Source organism: Drosophila guanche, unplaced genomic scaffold (genome assembly GCF_900245975.1).
Source record: "Drosophila guanche unplaced genomic scaffold, DGUA_6, whole genome shotgun sequence".
NCBI classification, from domain to species: domain Eukaryota; kingdom Metazoa; phylum Arthropoda; class Insecta; order Diptera; family Drosophilidae; genus Drosophila; species Drosophila guanche.
The window spans coordinates 1,209,612-1,234,652 of NW_022995747.1; the positions used below are offsets into that span (position 1 = coordinate 1,209,612).

Consider the following 25,041-nt stretch of genomic DNA (forward strand, 5'->3'; position numbering starts at 1 on the left):
GGGCAGAGGCACAGGCGCCCAGCGCCCAGCAGCAAAATATATTTCCCCCTCCGTCGCTGTTTGCTCATATTCTCGTTTCTTCTGAATTTGGCAGCACAAAAAAAGAAGAGAAAGAGCAAAATAAATGGGAAAATATGTAAAATGAAATTGCCAACAAGAGGGTGGGTGGTTGCCACCGCTTGTTGCATGTACGAGCAAACATGTATCTGTGCCTCCTGGGTGGCCTTTTCCGTGCTCTGCTGCTCTTCCAAAGAGTTAGCCTGGCCCCCTGCCTCCTGCTCCTGCTCCTTCCTCTGTTTTGCGGATGTCTGAATGTCGGGGTGTGTGCCCTGGCCCTGGCCCTGGCCCTGGCCCTGGCCCTGGCCATGTGTTTCATTAGCGTATTTATGGAATTTTTATGCGCTTTGCGACATTTAAAAAGTGTGAAATATTCACGATGGCTCAGTCGCTGGGGCTAAATGTATTTGCCAAATTAAATTCCTCGCCCGCAGTGTGGGGTGTGCAGCGTGTAAATTTAATTGAAAGCTGATTCCTGGCACAATGCGAATTCCAATTAGAGTTAATTGGATGTGACAGGGCACACACACAGTACACAGTACTAGCACTAAAAGAGAGATACTCTCAGTGGGGGGATGCTGCATTTTGAATTTTGAATTTCAATTTAATGGAATACAACTAAAATTGAGCAAGAGAATAAGCAGAAGTAAAAGAGGATGTGGGAATACAGTAATTGGGTATTAATTTCCGCTCTAACTATAAATATTAGAAATGATAAATATCTGCACAAAGATATTCAATTGGGGCATTGATAGTAAAGCTCGTCCCGTATTAATAATCCTCATGCTTGTTTCCAATTAAACTTCTATTAGGGCAGATATTTTTCTCGAACGGGTGTCTCTCTCCATTGTCATTTGTGCATAAATGTTCACTCAATAAAATGTCATAATTAAAAAGTATTTCCTCTGTTTTTCTTGCCGTTGCTGCTGCTGCTGTTGTGCCTGTCTGAATGACCTTAATTGCTGCTGTACGTGTGGCAGCGATTCGAATGTGCCACATGGCTAGCTGTAGAGTGTGTGTACGTGTGTGTGTGTGTGTGTGTGTGTGTGTGTTAAGCTGTGCTGCAACTGTCAAATGAATAAAATTAAGTGTAGCACTGACTCTGGTTATACCCTCCGCCTCTGGTGTTGCCTCGATTGCTGCTGCTGCTGCTGCCTGTTGCCTGTGTTGCTGCCGTGCAAGAGAGCAACACGAGCGACGGCAAAATCAACTGATGGCAGGATATGTTGTTGCACTAATTGAATGTGGCATGCTGCAACAGCAGCAGCACCACCGCCACCAGGCAGACATCGAGACACACCGAAAGTGGAGCCTGCCTGCCGCAGTTTGCTGCCATCTCGCTCTGAATCTGTATCCCAGTATCTGTAGCCTGTATCCCTGCATCTGTGTGTGTCTCTATCTGCATCTGTGTCTGGCACACAAGTAGCTTCATTTTGCGTCACAATTCGCATTCGGATTCGCATTTTAAGTGCAACTTCTGCTGCTACTGCCTCCTGACTGTTGACATGGCAATGCAATAAAAGTGTGTGCCTCAGCCCCAGCTCAGCCCTGCAATTTTCAGTGGCAGCCAAAAGGCGACAGACATTCCGGGTAAAAGGCAGGCAGCAGGCAAGGCAGCCTGCCTGGGAGGCATCCAACAGATGGCAATTGTTTCCCATTATTGCTTATGCTGATGATTAAGAGCGAAAGAGCCACAGCCGGAGAAGGATGAGAAGGTGGAGGTGGAGCCTTCCTGCTGCTCTGCTTCTCGACCACACAAAAGCCATTCGCCCAACGGCAGATTAAAATGTGTTAATGGCCCCCATCCATACCAATCCACTCTCTGTCTCTCTCTTTCTCTCTCACTGATTGCCATCAATTAAGATCACAAAATGCCAGTCGAATCTCTCAGTGAATTCCCCCCCTTTTGTTCGCAGATACTTGACTAGAGACATGAACATTTACGAGATTTCAACTTTTGTTTTTCTCAACATATGCAAATCCAGCCCCAGCCCCAGCCCACGCAACACTTTTCAATGCCTTTGCCGTTAACTTCTTTGTCTGCGTTGATATTTGATTGCCAGTTATTGGGTCTGATGTCTGACAGCGCTAGTCGCCAGAGCTTTGAACATTTAAATTTTGGAATATTTGCTCAAATATTTATATGCACTAAGTAGTTGGAGGAGAATAGATAGATAGATGAAGATGAGATGAAATCACTTGTCCCCCCCCTGCAGTGGCCACTCTCTCTCTCTCTCTTCTTACTCATTATTGCGTAGTGGAGGTGAGCATAACAGGCAATGGGCAGTTGAGAGCTTGAGAGCTGTTTGTTATTCGCTATTTATATTCTTACTTTACCATCTCTACCCTGTAGTTTTGTTGCTGAAATTAAATAATTAAATATTTATTAAAAGTATTAGCAGCATTTCATCATCAACAGCTTGTTAATTAGCAGAAAAAAACCCCTCTGCGCACACGAGGTATCCCCTAGTCGTAATGCTCTCTTCCCACTGTGTGCTGCTCATGAACCTATTCTGCTTTGCTTTACTCTGCTGCTGCTGCTGCTGCTGCTGCTGCTGCTGCTGCTGCTGCTGCTGCTGGTGTTCGGCATTCTCTTGGCTGAATGCCTTTCTGATTGTCTGTGGTGGCGCTTGGTCTGTTTGTTTAACCACCAGCAACGGCAGAGGGCCAATAGTGAAGTAGCGTGGAGCAGCAGGGGGAGTCGAGGCACGAGCAGAAGCACAGACCAGCAATAGACTTTAGTGCCAAGCTGGTTCATAAGCCTGTTTATGTGTCTGTCCCTCTGTCCGCCTGTTGTGCTCTTCCCTTATGTGTGTCGGGTGTGGGGCTCGTCTGTTTTCTTCTCCCTCTCTCTCTCTCTCTCTCTCTTTCTCTGTGTTTACAGGAAATTCCATCAAATTCCTGTCGGTTATGTGCACTGAAATGAATAATATACTGCCATGAAATTAGGTTATTACACTGAAAGAATGGCAAGCCAAGTAATTTCATTAGCTGAATTCCATCTTCTTCTCTGCTTTGCTTTTGCTTTTGCTTCTGTTTTGTTTTGTCGTTTGTTTCAGTTGTCCAACTGGGTGCCTGCTGCTGCATTCTATTGCCACACGAACTGCAGGTGAATATTATCATTTTACATAAAGCCACTCAGAGGGGGGGAGGGTGTAGTGGCGGGTCGGGCATGTTGTCATGGCTCCTGTTGCTCTGCTCGCTGCTCTGCCAACTAGCAGTACAAATCGCTTGCTCGTATTTAGACAGGTCCCCGGTACTGGCAAGGCAAAGCCCACCCACGCTTCTACTTACAGGGAAAAGTATCTTTTACTGATGCTTAGTTTGCCATTTGCTACGAGTATCTCCCATGTCAGCTTGTTGTCGTTCTTGTGCGGATGTTGTCTCTACTGCTGCCTGCCACTGTTCCTGCTGTTGTTCCTGCTTTCTGCTGTTCTTACTTTATTCTCCAACAATTTGCTACATGAGGTCGCTCTGTCGGTCTGGGTTCTGCGTGTCTGTGTGAGTGCGCAATATGCTTCAGGGCGGATGGGGGGGCGGGAGCCATAAGAGCCTTGGCAGTCACAGACATCAACTTTGGGTACCACCCACCCATCCGTTCATTCTCCATTCTTCATGAGCAAAAGTCAAGGTATTTTACTTGTGAATTGTTTGTAAGTGGAAAACTTTCTGCACACGTTTCCCCATAAATACAATCAAAATGCGAAAGCAACAGAAAAACTAAACAAAGAATAAATAAGCAATGCAATGGTGAAGCTTAGAATACACTAGGGAGTGTTTTACAGGGTATTAGATGCACTAAGGCACCTATTTATGATGATTTTGGTAGAGTTATTTGCGGGAATAATTTTAAAGATTTATTTATAGGGGAATTTGTGAAAAAAAACATGTCGAAAATAATCGATTTGCTTGCTAATTGTTTATATTTATTGTTGGTGGATTTTCTATTGAGGAATTTGTGGCAAAGAAGTTGTAACTTCGTGGAATTTTCTGTTATTTCAGTGTTTTGTTTTGTAAGCCGATTTCAGCTGTAAACTGTTGCTGGAACAGCCAACTCCTCAACCAATTACAAAAATATCTCCTTCAAGTGCTTGCCCCCCAAAGAGTATTCCCAGTGGTTGTGTGTAGTTGGAGCATTTTTGCACTCTGTCGCTTTTTGCTGCAATTGTTTGTCGCTGCTGAGTGTGCAAAATCCGAGAAGTTACTTTGCTCTGGGGCCTGGCCAGGGCTTTCGAGAGGGATTTCATGTGAATCGAGTGACAATAATTAATGCGAACTTAGTTACGAGTGCATAATTAAGGGGAACTTACAAGAAATTGCCATGACATTGAATTGAATTCATAAATGAATGGCATGTGTGCGGGAGTTTTGTGCTATTAACTGCCAATGTCTGGTAATCCCAGTGCCCTGTCCCACTGGGGGTCAAGCAGAGCTAAAATCAATTACTCAACCAAAGCACAGGTGGGAGAGAGGCTGGGGGTGTGGGCTGTACATCAAAGTACATCGTGCAACAATGGAGGGCATCAATCACATTTCGTGCATTCATTGCCCGGCGGCAGCAACCCCCAAAAATTCCAGAGTCCATTTGTGGGGGGGAAGTCGTCTGTCAAACATTCGGAACGGACACAAAACTTCATTCCACTCGATTGTCAGCTTGCTGCACGATGCGAGGGGCACATGTGCAGCAAGCACTTGGTAAATGAATCAACCCTTGCTGCAGCATGTGGCACAGTGGCAGGGTGGAGCTGGTTGGCTGCGGGGCAACATGCCATAATTACGTTTTAAATGCTGCTCCGGTTCCGCACATATTTTTGTTGCATGCATAAATGCTTTTAGCTGGTTTGCAACAATTAGGAGCGCAGACAAAGGGCAAAACCGAAAATCAATTCAATTCAATTAGAAGGCGGCGTCCCAACATTGCTGCATGTGTGGCAAATGCCATTTGCCTGCAATCACAGTCCCAAAAAAAGAGCCAAATGCAAAAAGCTTAGCCCCAAAAGCAGCCACCAAAAGTTATGGCCGAAGCAAAGCCTTATCATCCCTTGCCCCCTGCCCAGCCAGTGACACCACAAAACAGAGAGAGAGAGAGTCCATGTGTGTTTGTGTGTGTGTGGGGGGGCATGCCACATAATATAGCCTGGCTGTCTGTTGCAATAATGGCCGCAAATTGCCGGCGCTTCATTATGCTCTGCCTGCCAAAAGGTTGCTGGACTTTGGCATCGAAATAAATAAATCCAAAAAAATTATAAATAAATATTTCATAATTATTTTAGTGCTAAAAATCATACCATTAATTAATTTAGATGTCATTTAATATTATTTCAAAGCTAAAATGTTACTTTATTTATGTTTTAGCTGCTTTAAAACGAATCTTGGGGAAGGATTTTCTGCTCTTTTTTACTCTCGAAAATTACTTGCCCATCGGCTAGTCCCTTGAGTTTAGGGCATCAAAAGCTTCATAGCCACAAGCCAGCAGCCAGCAGCTGTAGGTTCTGGGTGGCAACTACACTACGTGTTTGTGTGTGTGTGTGTGTGTGTGTGTGTGCAACTGCAACTGACTGCCATGACTGTATTTGCATTGAAATGTTTGTTTGTATCTTTTGCGTGTGCGTATCACATATGAAGCACATTTAGGAAATTAAATGCAATTTACCTTCGGTGCAATGGATGCCCTGCCACCTTACCGCCCTTACCGCCCCTGCGGCATGTTGCAGCCTTGCCGTGCACACGCCCACAATTTATAAGCCTTTTGGCTACATTTTGTGGCTCTGATTGCAATTATCCTTTGCATTTTGTATTTATTTGCTACACTTTTGGGCCAATTGTCCGACCAATTGTGCTCGTCTTTTGTCTCTGCTGCCTGCTGCCTGCTGCCTGCTGCTCCCTGGTCATTGTCAATGTTCAGTTTGGGTTTGTGCCACATGTGTGTAAATCGACTGGATTGCAATTGTTTCTCTGTTACATTGCACTGGGCACTCCATAAATCCTTTTGTGCTTGCTGCCTGTGGCAGGGGCATATTTGTGTGCGGCTTCCAATTTTGAAGTTTATTAATTGTCAATTTCAGGCATTTTTGTCAATCAAATTTGCAGCCTGACACTGAGATTTGTGATGGACGAATCATCGACTGTTTGGTTAAATATTCTCATAAATGTTAATGCAGTTTTAAGTTCATATTTTTCGCTAAAGAAACTCTTCAATGCTTGGCCTTATTTTGGTTTTATTTTATTAGGTTTATGTTTGGGCTCTGCTCCTTCAAAACTGACCCCAGCGATGTGGCAGACCCACACCATGCGGATAGTTCTGACTGTTCAAGTTTTCCATCATATAATTGACGTAGTGATCGCGCCGCTGCTCCTCTGGCACATCCTGTATGGCCTGCCACGCATTGCGCTGCAGCTCGCTGACTTCGCTCTGAATGCGGAATGGCTGCGAGATGGTCATATGGCTGCGCTTCTTTTGTGGCATGAGCGCAGCAGGCTCAGGCTCGGCCAAGGGCTCCAGGTTCCTGGGCGGCTCGTGGGGGGCATCCAGCAGCTGGTCCAACCCTGGCTGCCGATTTATGTCGTTGTTGTTGTAGTCCACATGAAGGCTCGGCAGGCGTATCAGCTGATAAAAGCGTTCCATTTTTTATTTGTTTTTATCAAAAGCCAAAAATATTTGTTTTACAAAAAATACGGCAGTTTTTTTTTCGAAAATTCTGCTAAATTATGAGAGTTTTATTTGTGTTTGTGTACTTTTTCTATAGAGATGTTGTCGTTACGAGTTTCAAAGTAAATCTGAGAACAAGTTGGCAAGTCTCAGCCAATAGTTTTTGAAGTACATTTCCAGGACTAACATGATATGGCCTGAAACTTTGCCCGAAACTTGGAAGGGAAATCCCATTTGGTTTTTGTAAGATAGAAAGATAGATTCATGTGTATCCATTAGATGCACAGAACACACACAGGGGCTGGAGGGGCAGTCATCATATCCATATCGAACCTTGTCTCTGCCTCTATGTCCAGGCTACAAATGGAGAAATGCTGTCTGACATTTGCTCGTGCTGCCGGGTAGCCCGCCCTCGAGTGATTGGACACATTTAGCCCTGTTTCACCCGGCCCCAAACTGCCTCCCTGTCACATGCTTTGTGCTGCTGCTGCTGCTGCTGCCACCATCGTCATTACAAGCAATTTAACTCGACTGCCTGGCTGCCGTCAAGTGCGGCAGCTGTTTGGATGAGTGTGCGCCCCGTGCCCCATAATGGCAGCACATTACGATCTGTAAATGAGTTCATTATGGTGCTGGCTCAATTAATAACTTTTCGAATCGGAAATTGTGTGCCTGGCTGCGGAAAACTTTTGCGACACAAAAAACAAACAAACAGCTTTTGGGGGGTGGGTGTTCGGTCTGTGTGGGGGCGCTGTGCATCCAACAAGTTAGCGTCGAGCAACATGTTGCTGGCAACACGCCATGCAGCGCCGACGCAGTTGCTCTCGCTCTTCCTCACACTCTTAATCTGTCTCTGGTAAGAATTTATGATGGCTTTTGGGGTCTGTGACTGTGTGTAATCACATTGTTGCCATTTTCACTTCATTATTTTGCTTTAATACGAGCAAATTTTTGTTTTATTGCCTGCATCCTTCGGATTTTGTTTGCGTAAGCTCGCTCTCGCTCTCGCTCCCTCTCTTACTCTCTTTCTCTCTCTCTCTCTATATTGCTGTCTCCTTCTGCACGTCCTTCTCTGTTCTGCCACACTTGTGCCTGTTACAGTTGGTTAGGCAACAAGGCCAGGTTGGGCAGGCTTTGCTTGCCAGCCAGCCAGTTATCAATGAAGCAACCGAACATGTCCCTGATGCTCTGTCGCTTCGAGCGACCTTGTTTGTGTTTGTGTGTGTGTGGGTGTGGGTGTGGGTGGGTGCACTCCATTCTGGCTGTCTGTGGCTGTCTGTGTGTGGGCGGGAGCGTGCCGAGAGCAGACAGTAATTATTATGCCATGTCCAGTGATAATTGATTCAATGAAATATCTGCAGCCTGTCCAGGCTGTGTTCGAAGAGAGAGAGCGAGGGAGGCAGCTTCTCGTTATCCTTTATAGCATCGACACGGCACAGCTGCGTTGGACGATTACGAAGCAAGACAGCCAGTCAGCCAAACGATGGAAATTACTTGGAGTTTCTTTTGCTATTTTTTGGCTACTTTTTGCTGCTTGTTGCCATTGATTTCAGTGTTATTTTGCAGTCCCTCTCCCCTTTAAGTTGCTTGAATTAGCTGCAGCCATAAACTATAAGTCCCCAAACCATAATAAACCAAAATATGATGCTAATGAATCCATCAATATTTAAGCAGTCGCGCCTGGGGCAAGTCAGTTTCCAGCTGCCAGCAATGCAATTATAATTCCATTTAATTATCAGTGCCCAGGCCCAGGCCCAGGCCCAGAGCCTGCTGCATTCTATGGCCACATAAAATGTCAACTGCATTAGCATCCTCATTATCAGCAGGGCAAGCGGCAACACTTTCGGTCTCAAAGCAGCATGCCGCATGCCGCATCCTCAGGGCTCCTTTGATCTGTGTGCCTCGCTTCGACGTTGCGCTTGTTAAATTCGATATATGTATATTTGTACACATACATTTGTATCTTTTTTATGGGTAGATGCAACGACCAAGGGGCATACTTCTGTCTGTGTGTGTTTGTGTGTGTCTTTTGGCTTTTATATTTTCGTTTTTAATTACTTTTGCGCTATTTTTAAGCTGTCTGCGGGGCCGACAACATCCGAAACCAGGTCCCAACTAAGGACAGAAAGCAGCGTCTACCCTCGCTGCATTTTTACTAGGTGTTAATTTATTTTTAATTTTTATTATTTATCAGTGCTGGGCGATCGCTGTGGCGCTCTGGAGCTCTGACGCTGTAGCTGGAGAGGCTCCTGGCCAGAGAATCTCTACCATTTCGTATGCCATTTGAGCTCTCATTCCGTATGTCCATTCCATCATCATAACGTTGACGTTTCTATAGCATGAGGTGCATGCCTCTGGTCTCGAGGCACTCTCGCATGCAATTAATATCATTTTTATGTTCTAATGACATTCGTTGCGCTGCATTTCGTGTGCATTTAGCGGGGGGACCCGCACCCGCACCCGGACCCGGTCCCAGACCCGCACCCGGACCGGGGCTGGGTCTGCTCCCGAAAACTCATCATCGCTCAAAACGGCATGGCAGGCACGAATCTTTCAAGTTGTAAAAACGCCATTAAATTGGCAGCGAAGTGCATGCCGCCCCGGTCCCAGTCCCGGTCCCAGTCCCGGTCCCAATGATCACTCAACAGAGTCGCGGATGATGCCACTTTGAGAGGGCCCATCCCCATTCCCATTCCCATTTCCATTTCCATTTCCACACACACTCCACCCATTAAAAGGGAGAGAAGACCCTGGGCCACATTTAATTCACTTTATTGACTTTAATTAATTTGTATGTTTTTGTATCAATTTTAGTCCAAAATGAAAAAGAAAGAAAAATGTTGTGCGTTTGCTCTTTTGTTGTAAATATCATAAATATTTCGTTTGCTTGGGCGCTGGGCCATAAAATATATCTGTGTGGAAATGTAATAAACATTAATGTAGATATATCTACATTTTGTGCGTAGAAAGGTGTGGGCGTGTCGCTGTGTGTGTGTGTAGCTACTGTTCCAATCACGATTGGCATCTTAATGGTCAATAAAAACTAATTAAATGTTTTTAATACAGTCAGTCCTCGAAAAGAGTTGATGAGATCGATCAAATATGGAAAATTGTTGCGTAAATCAACACACACAGAGATTGTCAGTGGAGTGTCAGCAGAGTGTGTGAGAGAGAGAGAGAGAGAGAGAGAGATGCAGCTGCAGCTGAGAGTGGTGTGGGCGCCATGACAATTGCCACAACAGATATTTTAATTGTCTTTGTTGCGTCCACCGAATGGGAGCCGAAACATTTGATGCCCTTAAATAATGCTTCGTTTTCTGCCCTGCAAACATCAATACCCAGTTTGAAAGAGCATAGAAGGGCGACTCATAATGCTTGCCTTCGGTTGGCTCCTCTGGCAGTCTCCTCTGTTGGGTCTCCTTCCAACCGGCTGCATCTCTTTAGCATCGACAGAGTTGACTTCTTGGCTGCCGACTTTTGAGTGCTGCTGCTGCTCCTCGCTGTCTGGGCTCCACTTTCATTTCCCCCACCCCCCGACGAGACCCAGGGGCCACGGCACCACTCTTCGTCAAACACAACAAATCGTTTTCATTGCCGCTCCGCAAAAGCATTTTCAAAATTGATGCGGTGTCTGCGTTTAGGTGGAAAATTGAATTTTCATTTTCATTTTCATTTTATTTCGTTGGTCTATGTCTGTGTCTGGGTCTGCTGCTGGCTCTGGTTCTGGCTATGAGCACCATCGTCTGTGCTGTCGTAATGCCCGATGCCTGATGCTTGGGGTGTGTTAACTCAAATTTGATGAGGTTGAGGTATTTAAATAAATTGTTGCATGCGTTCTGTTTGACATTTTGTTATTTTTGCCGTTGATTGGTGGAGTTCGAGGTGCTCTGTGGCCCCATCAAAATGTCACCCGCAGTCGCCCACACATTTTTAGTGGATTTTTTGGGTTGTATATTCGGGTAACATATGGAAAAGTGGTGCTTACACTTTGGTGTACACCTGCTACGAGTGGAGCACTCCCTTTGATGAGGCAAATGTGTTCGAGTTATTACTTAAGTTTGAATATATTTGATAGCAAAATGTAACTACAGTATGCATTTTGTCTCTCTCTCTCTCTGATCTTGCTCATTTACGGCACGCAGATTAGAGTCACCAACAGCAGCTGTAGCTGGCACTGCACATTTCCTACCTGCCTTCTGTTTCCTCGCTCTCACCTCCACGCTGTAACGGTAAACAAAGCTCACTCTTTCGCCTGTTTGCTGTGTTCTTCTTTGATCTAGTTACCTCTCTCTCTCTCATTTGTATTGAACATTTCTAAGCATTTATTCAGTGTACAGTCGACGTGTCGTTCGTTCACTTTGTGTTTTATTTGACCATTTTTGAAATTTTAATTTATTATGAAAAAGTTACAAGTTAAGGGCAACAGCAAAGCGCGCAAGGAACCTGCCAAGAAAATGTCACCCGAAATGGATTGCGAAAGCGCTTCATCAGAGCCGGAAGGCGAAGAGTCAGAACAAGATGCAGAAGAGTCCCTAAATGAGCCTGAGGATGGCTTCACTTTTGACCTTGTGGGTCATCCCGAGGCTCCAGAGTCACATCTCTTTCCCACTCCACCGCCCGATGCCAGACCCAGCACGGTAGCGCGCAAGACCAGTGTCATCTCGAAGATCCTGAATGCCATCGAAGTGTTGGACAGTAAGACCGGATCATCGGTGCAGGCCATTGCCAAGTACATTAAGAGCAATGGCCATGAAGTGACGGACGAGCGACGCTTTGATCGGCATGTGCTGCGATCGCTGAAGGTTTGCCTTACCAACGGGCAGGTGGTTCAGATCAAACGTTCGTTCAAGCTCGTCAAGAAACCCCCGAAACGGCGCAAGTCCATGGAGCAAATGAAGAGCCATCAAGCGCAGGAAAAGGCCAAAGAAAAAGCAAAACAAAAAGAGCTCAAGAAGGAGGCCAAGAAGGAGGCCAAGAAGGAGGCCAAAAAGGAGGCCAAGAAGGAGGCCAAGGAAGCCAAGGCCGCCGAAAAGGCAAAGACAAAGGCAGCTAAACCAGTGAGTAGAAGCAATAATTTTGAGCCAAGGATTTAGATTGCATCTAAACTTGCAACTCAACCACTTGCAGCCCAGTAAAAAGAAGAAACTGACGGAGGAGAAACCCTCTCCCAAGGTTGTGGCTGCTGCACAGGCCACTTCTGATATGACAGCCCCAATTACACCCAAGATGGATGCGTCAGCAGAAGCCTCGTCCTCCCCATCATCAGGGACTGCCAAGACCAAGTCCAATACCGACTCCAAGGCCAGAACAAAACAAAAGAAACCGCGAAAATCGATTGGAACTCTGGCTCAACCCATGGTCAAGTCCAAGATAAAAGTCAAGGATGTTAAGCAGCTGGTGGCCGGCAAGGGTATGGATCTGAACGAGCTCGGCGAAGATCTGGAGGGTGAATCTAATATGCCGGAGGCGCAGGCCACCTCAACACCACAGCTAAAGGGCAAATCCACGCGGAAGCGCAAGTAGCGGGGCTTCAATTTTCTCCCTTATATTTATTTATGTTTATTTTCAAGTTTATTTCATGTATGTTTTAAGTTATTTTAAAGTTTAGTTTATTGTTTTGTGAATTAGAATTAAATGATTGCTCAAGTTACGAGATTTTTGAACGACAAGTGAACCTCGGCACAGCGCAACTTCTACCCATCCATGAAAGCTTACGTGTATGTATGTATGTATGTATGTATGTGCGTTTGTACATGTGCATTTTTGAGAGCATAATCATGTGTGAACACATCCACCTTCTTGTAGCAGAAATTACAGTAAGAAGAAGCTCGCTTAAACTGTGAAGTGCAAGGAAAGAAAGAGAGAGAGAGAGAGACTCAAAAGCGGAGAGAGCAGCTGGCGTGCTCTCACGCTCTGCATTAACTGTTGGAAAGCTCTCACATGTTGTGATTTCGTTTTGGCTTGTGTATGGGCTTCGGGGGGTTGATCTAGTTTGATCTGGTTTTTGTTTACATTGCCTCCTGATTTTCGCTGGCTTTCTGTTGGACATTTTCGGTGCATTTCTTCTGTGTACTCCGAAAGCAGCTAAACAGCTGCAGGCCTGAAAAGCCTCTGAACTGCGCCATGAGCTCGAGTTGCAAAGGCAAAAATATAATAACAATAAATAAAATGAGTTGTTTATTAATGATTGATGCAGTTAACTAATTTATTTGAATTTTATACTTTTCAAATTAATTTTTTGTTGTAGATTCAGAGTGTTAACTCTAAATTGAATTCCTGATTGTTGGGTCACATTGATAGTTATACACTCCATTCGATTAGCAAGCCGATTAGTCTCTGTTTTATGGCCACTTTTGGGTTACATTACCATGCCGGTAGTCAAGAGTTTTTTGTTTTTATTTGCCCATTAACTGGCCATGGCCGAGCCCACTGATAAATCTAAAATCAATTATAAAACATCAACTTCAAACTGGAAGCTAAGACAAATTATCAGAGCGTTAGACGGGCCTCAATTTAATCACGGCCCGGGCCCAGACATTCCTAATTGCAAGTGGATGTGGGATGGTGGGGCACGGAGCAGTCACTCTCTGCCTCATTAGGTTATCTCTGCCCATACCTGGACCGTAAATAGAGTCATCAGCAGTCGATAAACGCTATCGGATCATCGCTTTTATATTGCTTTGCTCTGGTCCTGCTCTGCTCTGCTCTGCACCGCCCTGCCCTGCCCAGCCCTGTCTGATTAATGAAGGGCGAACTCAAACTTGGAACGTCAATTGCCGTCGGCTGTCGTTCATTTAATTGCTGCCTCCTCGGCGACAAAGCTGTAAATAAGTCAAAGAACAGACTCAGACTCAGACTCTCACTCTGGGCCCAGTTCGCTTCGTCGCTAACCAGACGGCAACTGTTGCCGACGGCTCACTGGCAATGGCACTGGCACTGGCTGTGGCTGTTTGCTCCTGTTCTTTTATTTTGTTGTTGCGCCTCATTGTCTCCCCGTACTGCTGCCCCTGCCACTTGCTGTCGGCACTTAAACGACTGGCTGCAACATTCTTTGCTGACAACGCAGTAATTAAAATTCAATTGCAATTAAAAGTGCGCACGCAAAACGGGCAACGACAAACAAAATGAAGCGCAAAGCCAAGCCAAGGCATGTGGCAAGGGTGAGGGAAATAAGGCCAGGCCAGCGCAGGTTAGGCCAGGACGCATATGCAAAGGAAAACAAGTTAGAATCTCTAGCATGTAGAGGAATACGACTAAAAGATACCTTAGCTGGGCAGATTTTCTAATACTTGTAGAGCAACGAAATTCAATGGAAAGAATGGATGATCCCCTCCATGATTAAGCACATAATATACCCTGTTCGAATACCTTTTATATAGCTGGGAATTTGTCGCAATTGTCAACATTCTGCCTGTGCCTAGCTACCAACTAGCAGCTCCCATTTCCCAGTTGCCAATTGCCTCCATTGGTGGGCCTGGGCCTTTGCCTCGGTCCCAATGCGCGGCATTTGCTGCCTTGTCATCGTCTTTGTCGTCTCTCCTTGCAGCCCTGCCCTGCCCCCACCCCAGCTCTCATATCACATCCTCCTGTAGCCAGTTTCGCCTTTCGCTTTTTATTCTTTTTTCTCCTCGGGCGCATTCTTGCGTAGGCGTTTGACGTGCCGCTGATTAGCCCGTGCAGGCAGTTCTCAGCCCTCTCCCAGCTCAGCTGCTGCCATAAGCGGACACTTGAGATCTCCGAGCTTCGCTTTTAGGGCGAAATTAACAAATGAAAACACACTCACAAAAACCGATCCAGTAACCGATCGAGTATCACAAATGCTGACCAGGTCTGGGAATCATACTCGCTCGGGTCGGTCGGTACTCCACATTTTAATTGCCGCCGCCGGTTCGTGGAAGCCGAGCAGAAGAATTCCCGGCGAAGCGATACTTCGGATGTGATTGCATGTCAAACGAGACATTAGCTAAACACAGAAGCCAGCCAATACCGAGTAGGAATGCAAATTTGTATATTTATTTTCAATTAATTGAGTCGCAAAGGCAGCCCGCTCTTTCCCAGCACCCATACCATAATTCTCCTTAGTTGGCATTGTCATTGGCGGCGGCAGTTCTCGTGAATTTTGGTGGCTCAACTTTGGGTGCTGTGTGTCAGCGATTTGAGGCGTTTTATAAATAAATTCAAAATTAATAGGAATCGTAAAGAATTACATAGCCGCTTCATGCCAAATTAATGCTTAAACTCGAAAAATATGTTTGCACATAGAACATACAATTCAAAATCAGTTCATAGCATGCCGTCGCTATTTATGATAATTGTTTTACGGTTCATTAATTTATTGTGGGCACTGTTTGGCATGCGATCTGCGCAGAACGAGGGAGCCGAGCCTTGGCCGTTGCAGATAATTAATTACAGGCTGCGTTTAAATTCAATTTTTGCTTTATTATTTGCTTGCGCATTAATGCCGCACTATGCATTGAAAGAAAATTGTGTGCAGCAAGGTGTTATTTATGGGAAAATGTTGGAATAGCAGAACATTTTTGTAATATTTTTCTTCAAACTAAATGCTAAAACTATCCCCCAACTACTCTTAGTATTTAAATACATATTCTGCCCCTTTTCTGCAAGTGTTTTCATTTTCAGTTCATGATCTGGGCTATAGTCCCGCATAATTGTCATGCCGCATTTGTGAAATAATTCTTAAATAATTTCATCAATTACGTTGCCCAGCTGCACTGTGTCGGGTTGGGCTGGGTCCGGGGACTGGGACTGGGTCTTGCTCTTGCTGGCTGCACTCTCGTTGCCATTTCAATTATGTTGATATTTATTTTCATATTTAATTTAACACGAACCGAGTGAGAGTGAGAGCGGGGTGGGGCGGGGGCGGGGCGGGGCGGTACACTCTGGAAAGTGGAAACGTGCGGAAAAGATGGAGCAGCAGCAGCGGCAGCAAACATTTGGAAAATCCATTTTACAGTAAAAACCGCATGCATTATTTAATTTTTAAGTGAAATCAATTACAAGCTCGTTGGATATAGCCGCGAGGGTATGGGCAGGGGGCAGCGGGCAGGGGCAGGGACTGGTCTTTTGATGTTAAATACCATGCCGTCGAGTCGACAGCAACATCGATCGTCGTGGCCGTTGTGCATGTGCAGACATGTCTGTTTGTGTCTGTGCAAAGGGGGTTGGTGGGGTTGGTGGGGTTGGGCTTGGGCTCTGTGCGTGCATGTGGCATTTGTCGTGGGTGTGGGCTGGTGGGGCGACGGAAGTGCGCATAAATGCAATTGCAGTCGAATAAATAAATAAAAATACTTTGTGTGCCATTAAATTTCAATTAATAACAAGGCAAACACACACACACGTGTCGCGACTCTCTTTCTGGCTACAATATTAATACATTTTGGCAGCGGTGCGTGCCGTCCCATCCCATGCCATGCCGTGCCGTGCCGTGGCGTTCCTTGTGTGTGTTCGCCGCCGCCGATTGCCGCAAGCCCATGAAATTAAGTCACAAATTAATTAATTAATGCAATCAATACGTTGGACATTTGCATTGCATTGCATTGGACTGGATGTTGCTTTGGCTGTAGCTTTGGCTCTCGCTGCCAGTGCCTCTGCCTCTGCCTCTGCCTCGGCTGCTGTCTGTTGCATGTGGGCAACATGGCAATTTGCAATTACAATTATGCCTCGCCTCGCCCCAACGAGTGCTGCTGCTGCCATTTCTTGCACTCTAAATATAGAGCCAACTGGGCCGCTAAGGTCGCTTGCCAACAAAATTGCCCTCGCCCAGGTCTCTGGACACCCGAGCAGTGCACAGGAGCCCCCCCCCCACACACACTCCCTGCCCATGCCCATGCCCAACATCATTTTTTAATGGACTTTTAATGTTTGTCGCCTGTGTGTCCGCTCGGGGAGTGTGTGTAGTGTAGTGTAGTCTAGTGTAGAGTGTGTGTTTTTTTTTCGGGGTCACTCTTTGGTGGCTGCTGCTCGGGCTCGGGGGCTGCACAATTAGCTGCCGCTTGTGCTCGACATGTGTTTGGTTCGTGAGGTGGGCTTTCCCGGCTTTTCGTTTTGCTGGGCAGCTTATTAGCTCGTAGTATCGAATGGCTTGGGCGGCACTCAATTAGTGTGCAAAAAAAAAAACAAGGTTTATCGGATTTTCGGAATTGCATTGGCTAATGCCTTTCCATGGGGAAACGGGTTTTTCTTAGTTAATTGCAGCATAATTGAAAATACATTACACTTTTATTGATATGCATTAAAAGTGCATTTAAACGTTTGATTTGTAATTCGTTTTTTATTCATGGATGCAAATCGAAATGTTGACATGTGTGTACTGGCGGCATCTGTGGGGCCATGTCAGTCCGATGTTCAGTGGCGCCATCTAGATGTGGTTAGTGGAATGCAGTCTTAGTGTCATGGGGAGCAGCTCTTGTCAGCTGTTATGTTAAGGAAAATGTTAAAGTTAAATGTGGCTGTTAGCGCTATGTTAAGCGTCCCCAAACATAACACAAATTAAGTTTTAGACGCTAAAATATAAATTAAACATTTTGTGTGTAATAAAATCCATAGCAACCAATTTTATGGAGCATTTCGATCGTTTAACAGACTCAAGTTTAACAGACAGAAGGAAGCGCTCCTCGAAGTGAATAAATTCTTCTTCAGGATTAATATCCGGCCATCACTTTGCACACGATTAGAGCCCTTAAAAATTAAATGAAATTACCATTGTTTTTATATTTGTACGCATTTTGCATAGCATTTATGTACGTTTTTATTGCGGTTTCCTTTATGCTGTTATACTTTATATATTTGAGTTATCATATAATGCGCTCGCCGTAAGACTACTACTGATAGGGATAATAACGCGAATAGGGTAGACATATAATTTATTCGCTTAACAGACACATTTACATAATAGTTTGTCAATCAATCAATCAATCAATCATATAAGTATTTACCATACCAAATCAACGCTGGACAAAAACTATTGAGTGGCAATTGAACTCCTGCTTAATGTGAGTGTATTTTTGGGTGTAGGTGTAGGTGTAGGCGTTAGTTAGTAGTTTAGTTTAACTTAAGTTTATAAAATTTGACTAGTTGAATTTGCTTTACACATTTGAAGGTTTTTCTTTCTTTCTTTACACAATTTGCAGGGTTTTTCCGTGCACAATCGTCGCCTTTTTGCTGTATTTTCTTTTTAGATTTTCTTGAACCATTTTATGCACAAATAATTCACGCTCTTCTAGGGATAATTGCAATGTTAGACATACGTATTTGCCGAGACTAAAAACTAATTAACATTAAAAGACATTTCTGGGTGTGTGGCTTGGGGGTCTACAGAAATCATTACAGATATATTTTGTGATATTTGTGTATTGAGTATTTTGGATGTTAGATTTCAAGTGTCGTACAGCTAGGGTATGCATAGATAATATATAAATTAGGACCACGTATAAATATAATACACTAAACTAAAACGTAAACCGAAAAAAGATATTGAAGAAAACCTTTTTTTTGCCTGCTCTTTGATATTTATAAAACTAAACTATGTACAAGAATATATTCTCTCTCTTTCCCTTCCTTTACTCTCTCTCTCTCTCTCTCTCTTTTTAAGCTCTTTATGGTCCGTTGGGTTTATGGATAATTGCGTAATCGTTGGGTTGTTCGAACTGGGGGTACTCGGGGGCTAACTATTTACTTTTTGTTGCTTTTCTTTTTGTAATAAATGCGTCAATTTTGCGACGAATAACCGCCAATAAATTCGGCATAGCTGTATCTATATTTTGTGCGTTTATATTGCCAACTTAGACCTTGCTCTCGGGTCCATCGGCAACGTGCTTGAAGGCCAGCCTGATGCGGGATAAATAGTGGGAGCAAATGTGTCCATAATTCTTGTTGTACCATTCCGGTGTTTTGCCCCTGAAAGTAGGCAAAGATTAGAGCACTTCTTGTGGGTAGGAAAGGGTTGCCCGAACACCTACTTGACATCCACTCTGGCCAGATGCATGACTCTCGATCTGCCACTGCCACAGGGCTCGATGAGATAGCGCGAGGCAAGGACAACGCCGCGTACTGCCCCATACAGCGGTTTGGCTTTGGCATTGTCTATGGATGTCTCCACAATGACGCAGGCGCCACGTGGCAGATCCGTTTGCCAGGAGCTGAAACATAGAAATTTGTCATTTTGCGGCTTTTACAGAAGAGTCTTTGACTCACCGCAAGACACAAAAGTCCGTGGTGAGCTGTCCATCCAGCGCATATTGATAGATCTCTGTGCGATCGTCCAGCTTCTTGACCGTCTGACACTGCAGCAAATTGATGTCCCAGGAGGCGCGCTGTTTGATCACGTACTCGAGGACCTCCCTTGGTGGTCCCTCAATCTCCGTGGAGCAGCGCCACAGACGCAGCGGATGACCATCGCCCACTTTTTTGTAGGCAATGTCCACGCTGCTGTCGTTGAGCGAATTTATGCTGAACCAGCCCCGGGTTCTGGGAGGGGAAAACATTAAGAATTAGTTGCCGCAGAGCATGCTCTAGAGTTCCACTTACTTCTCTCTTCCCTCCTTGATGGTGGCGCTGGTGCACTCGTAGAGATAGCCCCGCCAATTGTGGAACTGCATGCCCTCGCCCAGGGCCTCCAGTGGCACCGGCTTCGACTCTTCCATGTAGCTAAAGTTGCACTTGCTCAGCTTCTCCTTGCCGGCCGTGTAGATCTGCTTGTAGTGCTCGATCATAAAGGAGAGACACTCGTGCGAGGCCTTCGCCTCGGCCAGCTCCTTCATGTCCGGCATGCCGGTGCCCTTGCCCTTGCGGCGTGGCGATGCCGAGACCGAGGCGGAGCCCGTGGAAATGGAGGAGTGGAAAATGGACTGGGCCAGGCACACGCCCAGATTGTTGCTGGTCATTTGATTCTGCTGCGAGTTGCCAGCCACGATGGTGAGGAATTCGAGTAGAACGTAAAGGATCTCCCGATTCTCATCCGGCAGCAGGAGCACGGCACACTGAACCGCATCCAGACGCACCTCCGCGGGCAGATCTGCAAGGCACAATCGTTATCAGCAACTGTTCATCATGGATGGGGGCTGTCTACTTACGCTGAAAGATGGCCACAAATGTCTCGGACATCTTGGTGGTTAGCAGAGATTCGGGCAGTTCGCGGAAATATTGCTTCAGCATGTCCGCCACATCGTAGGCCTGCTGCAGATCAAACACATCCATGCACTCCACCGTGGACTCACTCACTTCGATCTGTTCCCGCAGCTTGATGATCCTTGACTTGCCGCCGCTCTTGCGGAAGAGTCCCACCTGATCGAGGGCGTTTAGCTGCAGCCAGCGGAAGGCGGCGCGCACGGCCATGGGCAGGGTCTGGCCGCTGCGTTGCAGCACGAGGAGGAGCGGCACACCAAACACCTTCTTGTCCTTGTAGTCCGGCATCTTGATCTTCTTGATGAACTTGGGCAGCTCCCAGTTCCAGCCGGAGCGATGGGTGGGACAGTAGCGCTCCATGTGGCCGGTGAGCGTGACCAGCGCCAGTTTGCGAATGATTTGGAGTTGTCCCGCCGACATGGCGGCAAATGGAATGCCTGCATCCTCCTGCACCGGCTCGATCTTCTTCGAGAAGCACTTGCGGAAGATCATGTTGGGGCGCTCCTCCATCTGGAAGCTGTGCCAGCGCACCACTGGCTGTCGCTTTGATCCACTGCCTCCCCCGCCATTGCTGGCTCCACCACCGCCGCCCTGTTCCTCGTCGTTCTTGGGATCCTTGCGGGTGGTGCTGCGAGAGCGAAACGAGGAAGTGCGGAAGCCATCCCGCTTCTTGACATCTTTGCCCAGGTTCAGGGACCCTCCACGTGTCAGCTTCTTGATCTTCACCTCCGTCGTGTTGGAGTTGGCATCCTTGATGAGCAGCTTGCGTCCCTGGTGGCACTCGGAGTCCGAGTGAGCGCCGATGTCGTCCACCTTGCCCGAGCGCTGCAGGAAGCGTCGCGCCTTGGAGGGTTTGCGCAGCGACAGCTTGCCGCCCGTGGACGACTCCTGGCTGTCGCTGTAGTACGACGAGGAGTCATCCGACTTGCCCTCCTTCAGCTGCGTCATGGGATTCGAGAAGAAGTGCAGCGGACTGGTGCGCATCGAGCGGGGTGTGGTCGGGGTGCGCTTCGGACTGGCGCGATTCGGGCTGAGGAAATTCTCACTGTGGCTGGGCACCTTCAGCTCGTTGCCGAAGAACGGCGCCTTGGGGAATGTGTGCATGGGACTCAGCGCGGAGGGGGAGGGCGGGGTGGAGTAGACGGCATCCGGTTTGCGGAGGCTGCTCCGCTGTCCCAGCTGCGACAGGTCCAGCACCTGGGGCCCACTGATGACCACGTTCTCGCGATTCTGGCGCTTGCGCCGTCGCGACTTGATGGACTCGACGCGCCGCAGGAAGGCCTTGGCACCGTCCTTGATGCGTTCACTGCCACTGCGTCGCAGTCGTCCAGCCGAATCGGAGCCATCGCCCAGCGAGGAGCCATCGGTGGTGCCCGTGGAGGTCTTGCTGCTGCAGCCAGGGATCATCAGGGTAATGCCAGCACCGCCCAAATCGTAGCCATCGTCCTCGAAGCGGTCCGGGCTGGACTCCTTCGAGGAGCTCTCGGTCTTCTCCAGATTCAGCGAGCCCGGCGGCGGCAGCTCCAGGCCCATCTCCCCGATGCGCGACCAGCGTCGAATGTGCGGTTGGAATGTCCAGTTTTCGCTTAGAGCAAAGTTTTCATCATCCGATTCCTCCTTGGGCTACACAGAGGGGTTTCGGATTAATATCTAGGCTGTGGCTAGCACGTCCAGGGCGTGCTCTTACCTGCGGTGTTTGCGGCTTGTGCGACTGATCCAGCCGCATGGTGGCACAGCGATTGAGTACACAGAGCCGCCGGTACAGCGACTGCAGCTGATCGTTCTCCAGATTTGTGTGATCTTTGGCTACATTATTCAAGTCAAGCGGAAACTGATGAACTGCAAAAGGACAACGACAATTGATTATTGATTTAGCTGAAGACTTCGGGTAGCTGCGATCCGTGGTGCTCTCTGCTTGCGACCGCACGGCACGACGATGCCTGAAATTCTAATTGAAGAAAAACCAGAAAAAGTCGAACGCCCATGGCGCCAGCAGCTGCCATGGTTTGTTCATTAAAACCGGGTATGAGGTACGAGGCAGCAGCAGCAGCAGCAGCAATTTTCACACAGCGTTTTTCCACATATTTGCGTGGCCAATTCGCACGTAGGAAATCAAGTTCCAAGGCGACAAGATACAGCCCAGACGTGTGCACATGTCGCGACGCGTCACACCGATACACAGCGATACAGATACCGAAACGGAGCTACAGCCAGCCGTAGGATGCACAGCCTGGAAAAGCTGAGGCTGATCCCCTGCCACTGCATTGTTTATACAAATATTTGCTGGCATCACAACAATATTGTTGTTCTTCTTGGTAAAAAGCCATTCATGGTTTGTTGAACTTTCAGCTCAAAGTACGACTCTCCTCGCCTCCTCCTTGCTCCTTGCAGTGCCAGCACCAAGGGAAAGCGCTTTATATATTTAGTTTTTGTTTATGCCAACGCCCAGCGGCGCTCTTGGCCCTGCCCGGCACGGGTATTAATAAGAACATTTAGGTACCAATCCATGCCATAGTGCCATAGTGCTGCCTGTTTAGTTTCTAATTGAATGCGCTGCCGCCCGCTTTGATGCCAGGGGAAATAAACAAAATTGCAGTCATTGGAGACCCAATTCTGGGAGTGTGCCACTTAATGGGCCACCCCACAGCCACCCCCACGGGGGCAACACCTTAAGATTGCACTGGGCTTGACGTCAGCGAGAAGTTATTTGGAAATTGAATGGATTTCTCACCCACTTTTTACAACAATTTACACGGGGTGTTCCGTTTATTAGGCCAATTATATGATTAATCTTTATTTCTTGGTTCACTCTCTCTCCCAGCCAATGACGCAGATTGCAGTGAAAATTTCGATATGTAATTACGTAGAATTTATGGGGCTGGAAAATATATAAGGCAATTAGCCTGAAAACTGAATTGGGCAGCAAAATGTGGCAGGGAACTTAATGAGATGGCCACAAATCGGTTCATGGAATTATGCAGATTTCTAGTTCATAAAATTCTGTAACTAAAAGTGAACCGAAATGCGATCTAAAGTGGTTTTTTTACAGCACATTGGAGGGCACCATCCAATGCCCTCTTAGCCACTCCCATATAGGATCCTGTGCTGGTCACACCCTCAAATTACGTCTGCCACTTTCGGTGAATAATGTGCGTAAGAAATGAACAAAAGACAAACAAAACCAGCAAAAACTTGAAGCAAATTAACAGTCGCTTACGGATGGAACACCTCCTTTCAGCAGAGACCAGAGCCACAGCCACAGCCACAGCCACAGCCATGAGGTGACTGCAAATGACAGAGCCATGCAGGGACAGTGCCAGCGACTTAAACACCTACGGCATTTTAATTTGCAGAGCAAACTTGAACCAAAACCCAACCCAAAATCAGGAAAAGAATCCACCAAAATCCTGCGACTGCCAGCCTGGAAATTTGTGCTGCGCATGCGCCGCTGCCTTGTTTACACGAAACTCATTAAAATACGCATTTATCATGCTCGGTCCCCCCACCGACATAAGGCTGGGCAGGCAGATGCAGATGGGACTGGAGTCTCGGTCTGGGTTGGGCCTGGCTCCAGTTTAAATGTGCGCACAAATTATGCCGCAAGTTGTGTGTGGATTTTGGATTTGGTTTTCGATTCTTTGCAGGCCAACAATTTATGCAATACAATTTCGCATATTTCAAGGTCGGAGACAGCAGCAGCAGCCCCCGAGGGCCCGGGGCCACATGCCCAAATTGCAGGCTCGCCATTTCAGATTCACTTTTTTTTTTGGCTTATTCTTTATTTTTTTCTGCCTCATAATTCAAATAAAAGTCGGCAAACTTGTGGCATGCACTGTATGCTCTGGCTTAAGAAGTGTTCGCCCTTTTTGGGTTTTATTTGTTTGAATTTGCTCAGAGCTCATCCATCTGAGTGGCCTTCAGGCGTTAAATGCGTTGCGACAAATGCTCAAGAGAAGGGTCTTTGGCTCGATTAAGGAAATCGAATAAATATGCAGCTTTCTTGAGGTTCATTGAACTGCTACTAACATTTTGGCTGTTGGCTAAGGAGAGGCCTTTGCCCTTTACCGAAAGCATTTTAATTTTCGGTTGGTCTTCCCTTTTTTTGTTGGTTTTTTTTGTTTGTATCTGAAGGTGGTCCTCATAAATTCTTGGGCCTGCGTGTCCTTTAGCCTTTTATTATATTTTATCTGCGCCGGAGATGCCTCACGAGTGGAGCGTTTTCTTTGCCGCATTGTTTTGTTTTTTGTTGGTGTTTTTTGTTTTGGGTTAAAATTCTTGAGATTGCCACGATCTGGCCCCGAAAAGGTAGGCGTGTTGCCTTGGCTTTCGTTTTCGCTTGAAAGGATTGAGCTCTGATCCGTCTTTGGCCGCCTAATTGTTTGTCGCGGCGGCGTGTTTGGGATATCAAATTCAGTTTGTTGGGCTATCATGTACGGGGGGAGCACACTCTGGTGTTGAAATCTTTAGACGTGGACTCTCTGGCCCAGCAATGTTGCTGCGTCATAAATGTCTGACCAGAGCAGGGTGTGGGGCAGCTCTTTATTTCTCGCCCCAGCGAAAGTGAAAGTTCGTGTAATAAAATTAATAAAACGCCACTTGGGGAGCCCGCTAAGCATATAAAGCTAAATGCTTGCCATGTTGGTCAAGTGCCAGCAATTACCAGCCATGCCATGCCACGCCTCCATATATTTACACGACAGCCCGTAGAGGCGGAAGTGCGTAACAGAAATGGCACATAAAAAGGTGGAGTTAAGGCTAGGGATAGGGTTTTGTGGGTTACTTACCTTCGTACATCTGGGCGTATTGCGGAAAACCTGCAGCACGCAGCCATTTGCAGGCCTCCACGGCTTCGATTTCTGCAAAAAGACAGAGCGGTAGAGAGAGAGAGAGAAAATCGAATCAGTTTCCATCAGTGAAGGCAAACGAAATGAATTGTAATTCAATTTCCCCCCAGCGAATCCTTGTCTGAACCGGACAAAATTCAATAGCCGGCAAACTGCAAACTGCCGGCTCCAAAACTAATTAAAGTCCAGTACGCGGAACAGCAGAGCTCCAGCCACAGCCACAGCCACAGGCTCGGGGCTCGGACTCGGAGCTCGGAGCTCGGACTCGAGCTGGGGCACTTAATGGTCAGCGGTTGATGGATTATGTTGCAACCCGTCCAAATGCTGTTAACATTTAAAAATTATGTA

At 46.7% G+C, this 25,041-nt stretch overlaps 3 protein-coding genes across 3 annotated transcripts in view; 1 reads left to right on the forward strand and 2 right to left on the reverse strand.

The window, feature by feature from the left end:
• Window positions 1-6,255: 6,255 nt before the first annotated feature.
• On the reverse strand, window positions 6,256-6,801 carry LOC117583044 (male-specific protein scotti). The gene has a single exon (XM_034271205.1). It carries the CDS (start codon window positions 6,680-6,682, stop codon window positions 6,311-6,313), a length of 372 nt encoding a protein of 123 aa, XP_034127096.1. The 5' UTR covers window positions 6,683-6,801; the 3' UTR covers window positions 6,256-6,310.
• Window positions 6,802-11,016: 4,215 nt separating this feature from the next.
• LOC117583487 (histone H1, early embryonic-like) lies at window positions 11,017-12,356 on the forward strand. The gene is made up of 2 exons (XM_034271826.1): window positions 11,017-11,763; window positions 11,834-12,356. The coding sequence occupies exons 1-2, from the start codon at window positions 11,104-11,106 to the stop codon at window positions 12,227-12,229; spliced, it is 1,056 nt and encodes a 351-aa protein (XP_034127717.1). The 5' UTR covers window positions 11,017-11,103; the 3' UTR covers window positions 12,230-12,356.
• A 5,102-nt stretch (window positions 12,357-17,458) lies between these two features.
• Window positions 17,459-25,041, reverse strand: part of LOC117583802 — a 56,096-nt gene continuing 48,513 nt past the window's right edge. Inside the window, 7 exon segments of the mRNA XM_034272383.1 lie at window positions 17,459-18,622; window positions 18,685-18,864; window positions 18,920-19,192; window positions 19,253-19,739; window positions 19,798-21,472; window positions 21,537-21,688; window positions 24,634-24,705. Coding sequence (XP_034128274.1) covers window positions 18,508-18,622; window positions 18,685-18,864; window positions 18,920-19,192; window positions 19,253-19,739; window positions 19,798-21,472; window positions 21,537-21,688; window positions 24,634-24,705 — 2,954 coding nt within the window. The 3' untranslated portion in view covers window positions 17,459-18,507.

Coding starts and splice junctions, on each gene's coding strand:
- LOC117583044 (XM_034271205.1), bottom strand. CDS start 6,682: ATGGAACGCTTTTATCAGCTGATACGCCTGCCGAGCCTTCATGTGGAC.
- LOC117583487 (XM_034271826.1), top strand. CDS start 11,104: ATGAAAAAGTTACAAGTTAAGGGCAACAGCAAAGCGCGCAAGGAACCT. Junction 11,764..11,833: donor AGACAAAGGCAGCTAAACCA/GTGAGTAGAAGC, acceptor AACCACTTGCAG/CCCAGTAAAAAGAAGAAACT.